This window comes from Triticum urartu, chromosome 5A (genome assembly GCF_056163025.1).
Source record: "Triticum urartu cultivar PI428250 chromosome 5A, HENAU_Tu73, whole genome shotgun sequence".
NCBI classification, from domain to species: Eukaryota; Viridiplantae; Streptophyta; class Magnoliopsida; order Poales; family Poaceae; genus Triticum; species Triticum urartu.
Window position 1 is genome coordinate 582,009,064 of NC_141877.1, and position 9,751 is coordinate 582,018,814.

Below are 9,751 nucleotides of genomic sequence, written 5' to 3' on the forward strand. Positions count from 1 at the left end.
ACTTGTCGCAAGCAGGGAAATTGAAGTGATCTTTGCAACGAGTACTCCTCAACTAGTGATTTGGTGACTTCTTCTGACTTTGCAGCCACTTGGGCACTTTCTCTGCCTTATTTTCTTGACGATGCTAGTCCCCCAAGTGGACCTTTTTAGCACATGGCAAGTAGGCCTTATTTTAGTACATGGCAAGTAGGCCTTATTTTAGTGTAGCCAATCAACCTATAGTCCGTTTCAATCATGGAGAGACGACGGGCCGGGGGCTAGTCAAGTCGTCGACGTCGAACCCCCCATTGCCAAAAAATAAGAAAAAGTCGTCGATCCCCCGCGGTGACAGGCACGGCCGAGGTTCTAACTAGTGCAGCACGAATCTAAAAATAAATAAATATAGTGCATCACGCATTCCTCAGAGAAAAAGACAAAAAAAAAGCTAGTGTGCAGCTCGCAGCAGCTTCCTCCTCTTTGCAGGCTATAAAACGTAGTCCGAGGATAACGTATAGAAGGCAACACTTGCACCGATAGGAGTAAAAGCAAACTAGCCACATAGCCTGCCTACTCGATCGGGGCCGGAGAGTAGGCAGAAACCATGGCTGCCGCCGGTATAAGTCCCTCTCCCTACTCTGGTAGCACAGCTGATGCTGGTCCATGTGTAGAAGTATATGTATACCGCCGCAAGGATCATGTTCCGCTCATAACTGGTCTCGTCGTGGTGGGCGTGCTCGCCTTGTTCCTCCTGCATGTGCTGGGGTCCCTACGCCGGAGGTCGAGCCACAAGCTCCTCCACGTCGTGGTGTCGGGAACCTACGCGCTCTCCTACACGCTGGTCAGCTACACCCTCGGCCTCATGCAGTCTTCCCGCTACTACGTCGACGAGTTCCCGGTGTGGGCGGTGTGCCTGCTGCTGCTGCTCGGCAGCACCGACAGCCTCACGGTGTGCAGCCTCAACGACATCGACAACTGGAAGAGCTTCTACATGAAGCACCTCATCAAGGGGGCGTTGGTGGTCTACATCTTCGTCTCCGTGGTCTACTTCCGCACCGACTCGGACTCGCGCTACCTGGAGGTCCCGCTCTGGGCCATCTTGTTCGTCATCGTCCTTCAGTCGTACGCGCGGCTGACATCCATGAGGATGGCCAGCAAGTCCCACCTGCTGTGCCAGAACGTCAAGCTCATCGCCGACTACATGCAGCACCAGGAGCAGCTGCAACTGGCTCTCAACCCCGTCACCATGGAAGGCTACCGGTACGTGGTTGGGGGCGAGCGTAGGAAGAAATACAAATACCGACCCGGGGCCGGGAGCAGGGTAGGGTACAAGGAGGAGGACTACGCCAAGGTCACCACCGTTGAACAGATCTGGCAATGCAAAGGGAGCCTATTGCGCTCCGACACCAAGAAAGGGTCGCAGCTCAAGGACGTGTGCCTCTCCATGGCCCTGTCCAAGATGCTGAACCGAAGGTTCGCTGGCTTCCCCCTCGCCGAGGTGGGGCTTGAGAAAACCCGTGCCTTTGTCTTCCAAGGCCTGCTCGCCGGAGGCAGGCAGTACGAGCGAGCATTCAGGGTCATTGAGGTAGAGCTTGCTTTCGTCCATGACTTGTACTACACTAGGTACCCTTACCTCTACCACAAGGGTCGCTTCTTGGCGCTCTGTTTACCTCTGGCCATGGTCATACTCTGCTCCTGGCTCACCTATGAGCTCTTTGCACATTTCAAGATTCTCAAGCAAAACGAGCACCACTCTGACACATATCTCTACACCACACTTATCTTAATGGCCGGAGTGACATTCTTGGAGGTGTTCCAGCTGTATCTGCACATGGCGTCAGGTTGGCTCAAGGTGGCGTTGATCCGGAGCTATGTCACCAGGTCTCTGCTGCAGAGGAAAGGCTGTTTCTTTCAGATAATCATGAGGCTCCTCTTGAGCTTGAAGACGCTCAGGCCATGGGAGGACAAGCTTGGGCGGTACTCTCTCCTGGACGAGTTCGATGGTCGAACGAGCAATTTTCTTCACTATGTGACACTCTGCCTGGTTGACAAGGCACAGGAGGGGCGTAGGAAAAAGAAGCCACTCAAGCTGCCCGGACAGGTGAAGCAAGCAGTCGTTGATTCTCTCATCGGAAGTAATGGCCGCCTGACCAACGGGGTAAGATCGCTGGAGAAGAATGGCGTCCTTGAGAAGCTACCGTCGGCGTGCAAAGCTAGCAATGGCACGGCCACATACACCATGCTGGTCTGGCACATTGCCACAACCTTCTGCAAGCACCAGCTAGACCAACATCCGGAAGACAAGAAGCTGCTGGCGCCCTCCAAAGAAGACACAGGTGCAGTTGACACGCACTTGGTGGCCACCAGTTTGTCGGATTACTGTGCTTACCTCATCGCTTTCGCGCCCGACCTCTTGCCCGGGCACAGCTCCGACTCGGCATTGATGCTCAGCCAAACAGTCGCCGAAGCGCGCCATTTGCTTCAAGGGGCAAAGAAGATGGAGGGCAAGTGTAAGAAACTGATGAGCCTCGTCGATGATGCTGGTGATGATGCTGATGAATCACTCGTCGTACTTGGTGGCCGGCTCGCGAGGCAGCTCACTGAGGAAATCGAGGGGCCGGTGCTGCGCTGGAAGGTGCTCTCTGATTTCTGGGCAGAGATGATGCTGTACATCGCGCCGTGTGAGGACGCCCAGGCCCGCGCTCACCTAGAGGCCCTAGCAAGAGGAGGGGAGTTCATCACCCACCTCTGGGCGCTGCTCACGCACACTGGCATGCTGAAGCGTGACCCTGCTGGGTCACAGGCCGTCTGATCCATCCGATTAGTGCTTGTTTGATGCTGCCAATATTGTTATCTACAACTTTTGCTCTTAGCAATCCTTTATTGATTTTACAAAGAGTCTATCTATGTTACATCTAGAAGTGGGATAATATCTCACATTTAAGTATGATATCATCTCACATCATAAAAAAACAAAAACCTGCAACTCTCGTTTATTTTTACTTTAGAACTCTCTTGTTTATTTTTACTTTAAAACTCTCACATTTAAGTATGATATTTGTTTTTACTTTAGACCTTATTATATTGTTCTTATTGGGCCCATCGCATAAGACTTAACTAACAAAACCAAACAAATGTCATGTAGCTTTGTCTGCTTGCTGCAGGAAATTAATTATTCTCATACCGTGGGGAATAACCAACGCATCAGGTAAAGACACTGCAACTTCCTCCATGTGCCCAAACAACGGAGCATATACTATTACTTACTATGTCTAAATATACTATTATTCAGGATTTATGTGGCTAGATTAAATCAACAGAAGGCTCCATTTAAAAATATGAATTTAAAAAAAATCATGATTTATAAAAAAGTTCATATTTTATAGAAAATGTTCATGATTTTTTATATAAAAAAGTAAAAATCCTGAATGTTTTTAATGTGGAGATGCAACTTGCCGACAACCATCCTCCTGCCTCTAATTGCAGTCTCATTGCGAGCATGCACTTGTCTGCCTAGGGTGCACTTGTAACGGAGACAAAAATGGATCGTGCCTAGTTGCGTGTCGAAGATGGACTTCCAACTGGAACAAAAATGGGCCAGACCTCCAGTTGTGTATAAAGGGTCGAGTTGCAACTGTGATAAAATTGGTCGGCGTCGGGGTAAAAAACCAGCGGATCTCGGGTAGGGGGTCCCGAGCTTTGGATCATGGATCAATGGGGAACAGGGAACACATGGACAATATTTATCCAGGTTCGGACCCTCTCGAAGAGGTAAAACCCTACGTCATGCTTGATTATATTGATGTGTGTATATGGTTACAGAGTTGATCTACCACGAGATCGTATGAGCTAAACCCTAGGTGAGTAGGATGATCATTCTTCTAGCCTCTATGGAGTAAACCCCCTGGTTTATATAGACACCAGGGGTACCTAGGGTTACACATGGTCAGCTGCCATCAGGGGATAAACATGTCAATTCTACCATCCTGACTTGAAGGACACACCAAGGCTTCGAAGGTTTTCTACTCAAACACGGAGTCACCTTATAGTTCGGCCTTCCAGCTATAGTCATAGAGCGGCCCACCTATCCGGCCCATAAGAGGTAGGCCAACAACCAAATGACCCCTTAGTCCAGGACTCTCAGTAGCCCCCGAACTAGTCTTCGAAGCCGAGGTATATATGCGAATCATCGACTTTGTGGACAAGTTCCCTTTTCCCATAGTGCTTATGCCGGGTGTACAACTACCTTTAGTAGAACCCTCAACGGTCACCCCGCCATGTCTAGCCGTGCACTGTCCGAATAGTGCCCGGACTGTATGATATACTTAACCCCGAAGTCCAGCCGCTCAAGTGTGAATAGTGTTCTGACAACTTTTAGCAAAAGGTCATAGCCGGCCACAATTATTAACCAATTGTGAAAACTCAATTCGCGGTTCGAGGCAGCTCCTCCATTGGCACGTCCCATCAATATGAAGATCGTGCCTCGTTGTTTAAGGGATATGATTGATGATTTGGGTTATCCCATGCGCACATAATGACACGATTATATCGGGAAGAGGTTAGGTCAGTGGCGCAGTAAAGGGGCTCTTGGTATTATGTCAGCTTTTAAAAGGAGAGCAGCCACGAAGGCCTCCATACGCCTCTCAGATCCCCATTGCTATCGCCTTCCCAATCTCTTGAGCTCAAGCGCCTAGATCCATTTCTCCTCCAAATCCTCCCATGCCGCTCTCCCAATCCGGTCATGGCCGGCTCCGGTTCCAAGGGCAAGTGGGAGGCCTCCTGCATCACCGACGACGACATCCAGGAGCTCAAGCGCGCCGGCTATCTTCCGACCAACGTCGCCCATTGCGCTCCAGAGGAGGGCCAGGTCATCTCCGCGCTAAGGCATGGTGAGAGGGTGGTATTAATCCCCCACTTATTAGGGGTTTGATGTTCTTCTATGGGCTGGATTTTCACGATCTTGTCCCGCATTCCTTCTTGCATATTTCGGCCCTCATCGTCATATGTGAGGCCTCTCTACAGGTCCAGCCACACTACGGCTTGTGACTAAAGCACTTCAACGTCAAGCTGAAGATAATCGACGGCCAGCAGGCGGACTGCGGGGGGACGATGATCAGCAAGCTCCCCTGGGTCGAGTGGTCGGAAGTTCCCTTTATAGATACCATCAAAATATAGCAATAATTGAACTGCGCAGCGAGGCCTCGGCAGCAACCTTCGCATTCAAATCCGGGCCTCCCACGAGGCTAGTGTCATATACCAAGAAAGGTCTTGACTGGGGGTCCTCAACGGATATGGAGTGGCTGTAGAAGCACATCTCCCAGAAGATAAAGAAGAAAGTCGAGCTGACCAATGTGGCTCAGGTCATGCTTTGCCTCCGCCTCCTGCCTTGCCAACATCGGGCCTCCCCAATGTACCCCTACAAGCCCAAAGACCCTTCCACCATGCTCCGCTTCTACCGCACCACCCACGACAAGCTGTGGAAGGTGTTGTTCAAGCCCCAAAAGGACTGGTCGTCCAAGGAAGAAGACATCGGCCTCGACGTCGCACAACCTCCTCGGAAGGTACTGTAAAGTTTTACTCTTATGTTTGGTTACTACCTTTTAACAAGGAACATGACCCTTTCTTCCCCGCATTCACAGAGCTGGCTAGAGAAAGTTGTGCGGATCGATGGCCCGGCCCCACTGCCCGAGTGAAGGAAATATGCCCTAGAGGCAATAATAAAGTTGTTCTTTTATATTTCCTTATATCATGATAAATGTTTATTATTCATGCTAGAATTGTATTAACTGGAAACTTGATACATGTGTGGATACATAGACAAAACATCATGTCCCTAGTGATCCTCTACTAGACTAGCTCATTAATCAAAGATGGTTAAGTTTCCTAACCATAGACATGTGTTGTCATTTGATGAACGGGGTCACATCATTAGGAGAATGATGTGATGGACAAGACCCATCCATTAGCTTAGCATATTGATCGTTTAGTCTTATTGCTATTGCTTTCTTCATGTCATATACATATTCCTTTAACTATGAGATTATGCAACTCCCAGATACCGGAGGAATACCTTGTGTGCTATCAAACATCACAACGTAACTGGGTGATTATAAAGATGCTCTACAGGTATCTCCGAAGGTGTTTATTGGGTTGGCATAGATCGAGATTAGGATTTGTCACTCCGAGTATCGGAGAGGTATCTCTGGGCCCTCTCGGTGATACACATCATGATAAACCATGCAAGCAATGTGACTAATGAGTTAGTTACAGGATGATGTATTACGGAACGAGTAAAGAGACTTGCCGGTAATGATATTGAACTTGGTTTGAAGATACCGAGGATCGAATATTGGGCAAGTAACATACCGATGACAAAGGGAATAACGTATGTTGTCATTACGGTACAACCGATAAAGATCTTCGTAGAATATGTAGGAACCAATATGAGCATCCAGGTTCCGCTGTTGGTTATTGACCGGAGAGGTGTCTTGGTCATGTCTACATAGTTCTCGAACCCATAGGGTCTGCATGCTTAACGTTAGATGACGATCTTGTATTATATGAGTTATGTGATTTGGTGACCGAATGTTGTTCGGAGTCCCAGATGAGACCACGGACATGACGAGGAGTCTCGAAATGGTCGAGAGGTAAAGATTTATATATAGGACGACGGTATTCGGAGACCGGAAGCGTTCCGGGGGTACCGGGTCCATATCGGGTCATCGGAAGGGGTTCCGGGCATCCCCCCTGGCAACTACATGGGCCTTAATGGGCCAAGAAGGGGACATACCAGCCCATAATGGGCTGGTGTGCCACATGTAGGCCAAAATAAGGGTGAAGGAAAGAGGGGAATGGAGAAAGGAAGGGGAGGGATTCGGCCTCCCCCTTCCTTCCCTCGTCCCTCCTCCTTCCTTCCCCCTCCGGATGGACATGGAAGGGGGAAGGCCGAATTGGGAGGCGCCCAAGTAGGATTCCTCCTACTTGGGGCACCCCCTTGGCTGCCTCTCCTCCCCTCCAACACTAGAGTTTATGCCTCCGGTCATATTGATGTAGTGCTTAGGTGAAGCCATGCGCGAATCACTTCACCATCACCGTCACCACGCCGTCGTGCTGATGGAACTCTCCCTTGACACTTTGCTTGATCAAGAGTTAGAGGGACGTCATCTAGCTGAACGTGCGTAGAACTCGGAGGTGCCGTACGTTCGGTGCTTGATCGGTCGGAACGAGAAGAAGTTCGACTACATCAACCGAGTTGTCAAACGTTTCCGCTTTCGGTCCACGAGGGTACGTGGACACACTCTCCCCGTCTCGTTGCTATGCATATCCTCTATAGATCTTGCGTGGGCGTAGGATTTTTTTTAAATTGCATGCTACGTCGTACTGCTTACCACAAAGTAGAACACAAAGAGTTGTGGGCGGTGATTGTCATACTGCTTACCACCAATGTCTTATTTTGATTCGGCGGTATTGTTGGATGAAGCGGCCCGGACCAACCTTACATGACCATGTTCATGAGACGGTTCCACCGACAGACATGCAACTAGTTTTGCATAAAGGTGGCTGGCGGGTGTCTGTTTCTCCAACTTTAGTTGAATGGAATTTGACTGCGGCCGTTCCTTGTTGAAGGTTAGAACAGCAAACTTGATAAATCACCGTTGTGGTTTTTCATCCGTAGGTAAGAACGGTTCTTGCTAGAAGCCCGTAGCAGCCACATAAAACTTGCAACAACAAAGCAGAGGATGTCTAACTTGTTTTTGCAGGGCATGTTGTGATGTGATATGGTCAAGACATGGTGTGATATACGTTATTGTATGAGATGATCATGTTTTGTAAAAATTACTGGCAACCAGCAGGAGCCTTATGGTTGTCTCTTTATTGTATGAAACACAAACGCCATGTAATTGCTTTACTTTATCACTATGCGTTAGCGATAGTTATAGAAGCAATAGTTGGCAAGACGATCATGACGCTATGATGGAGATCAAGGTGTCAAGCCGGTGACGATGGAGATCATGACAGTGGTTTGGAGATGGAGATCAAAGGCACAAGATGATGATGGGCATATCATGTCACATATTTTGATTGCATGTGATGTTTATCTTTTATGCATCTTATTTTGCTTTGTACAGCGGTAGCATTATAAGATGATCCCTCACTAAACTTTCAAGGTATAAGTGTTCTCCCTGAGTATGCACCATTGCGATAGTTCGTCGTGCTGAGACACCATGTGATGATCGGGTGTGATAGGCTCTACGTTCACATACAACGGGTGCAAGACAGTTTTGCACATGCAGAAAACTCGGGATAAACTTAACGAGCCTAGCATGTACATACATGGCCTCAGAACACTGGAGACCGAAAGGTCGAACGTGAATCATATAGTAGATATGATCAACATAGAGATGTTCACCATTGAACACTACTCCATCTCACGTGATGCTCGGACATGGTTTAGTTGATTTGGATCATGTGATCATTTAGATGACTTGAGGGATGTCTATCTAAGTGGGAGTTGTAAAGTAATTTGATTAACTGAACTTAATTTATCATGAACTTAGTCCTGATTGTACTTACATATCTATGTTGTAGATCAATAGCTCGCGTATAGCTCCCCTGTTTTATTTTTGATATGTTCCTAGAGAAAACTAAGTTGAAAGATGATAGTAGCAATGATGCGGAATGGGTCCGTGATCTGAGGACTATCCTCATTGCTGCACAGAAGAATTATGTCCTTGATGCACCGCTAGGTGACGGACCTATTGCAGGAGCAGATGCAGATGTTATGAGCGTTTGACAAGCTCGGTATGATGACTACTTGATAGTTTAGTGCACCATGCTTTACGGCTTAGCACCGGGACTTCAAAAATGTTTTGAACACCATGGAACATATGAGATGTTCCAAGAGTTGAAATTGGTATTTCAGACTCATGCCCATGTCAAGAGGTATGAGACCTCTGACAAGTACTTTGCCTACAAGATGGAGGAGAATAGCTCCGCTAGTGAGCATGTGCTCAGAATGTCTGGGTGCTACAATCACTTGAATCGAGCGGGAGTTAGTCTTCCAAATAAGATAGTGATTGACATAGTTCTCTAGTCACTATCACCAAGTTATTAGAACTTCGTTATGAACTATAATATGCAAGGGATGACGAAAACGATTCCCGAGCTTTTCGCGTTGCTGAAATCAGCAAAGGTAGGAATCAAAAAGAGCATGAAATGTTGATGGTTAACAAGACCACTAGTTTCAGGAAAAAGGGGCAAAAGGGAAAGAGATGGAACTCCAAGAAGAATGGAAAGAAACTTGCCACGCTCAGGAAGAAGCCCAAAGCTGCATCCAAACCTGAAACTGAGTGCTTCTACTGCAAAGGGAATGATCACTGGAAGCGGAACTGCCCCAGATACTTGGCGGATAAGAAGGATGGCAAAATGAACAAAGGTATATTTGAGATACATGTTATTCATGTGTACTTTACTAATGTTCGTAGCAATCCATGTGTATTCATTATCGGTTCAGTTGCTAAGATTAGTAACTCAAAGCGGGAGTTGCAGAATGAACAGAGACTAGTTAAGGACGAGGTGACGATGTGTGTTGGAAGTGATTCCAAGGTTGATACGATCACCATCACACACTCCCTCTACCTTCACGATTAGTGTTGAACCTAAATAAATGTTATTTGGTGTTTGCGTTGAGCATGAATATGATTGGATCATGTTTATTGCAATATGATTATTCATTTAAGTTAGAGAATAATTGTTGTTCTGTTTACATGAATAA

The 9,751-nt window shown here is 47.6% G+C and overlaps 1 protein-coding gene across 1 annotated transcript; it reads left to right on the forward strand.

Moving 5' to 3' along the window:
• Positions 1-500: 500 nt before the first annotated feature.
• Positions 501-2,979, forward strand: LOC147973046 (uncharacterized). The gene has a single exon (XM_087524169.1). It carries the CDS (start codon positions 581-583, stop codon positions 2,786-2,788), a length of 2,208 nt encoding a protein of 735 aa, XP_087380295.1. The 5' UTR covers positions 501-580; the 3' UTR covers positions 2,789-2,979.
• The last annotated feature ends 6,772 nt before the right edge of the window (positions 2,980-9,751 follow it).

Coding starts and splice junctions, on each gene's coding strand:
- LOC147973046 (XM_087524169.1), top strand. CDS start 581: ATGGCTGCCGCCGGTATAAGTCCCTCTCCCTACTCTGGTAGCACAGCT.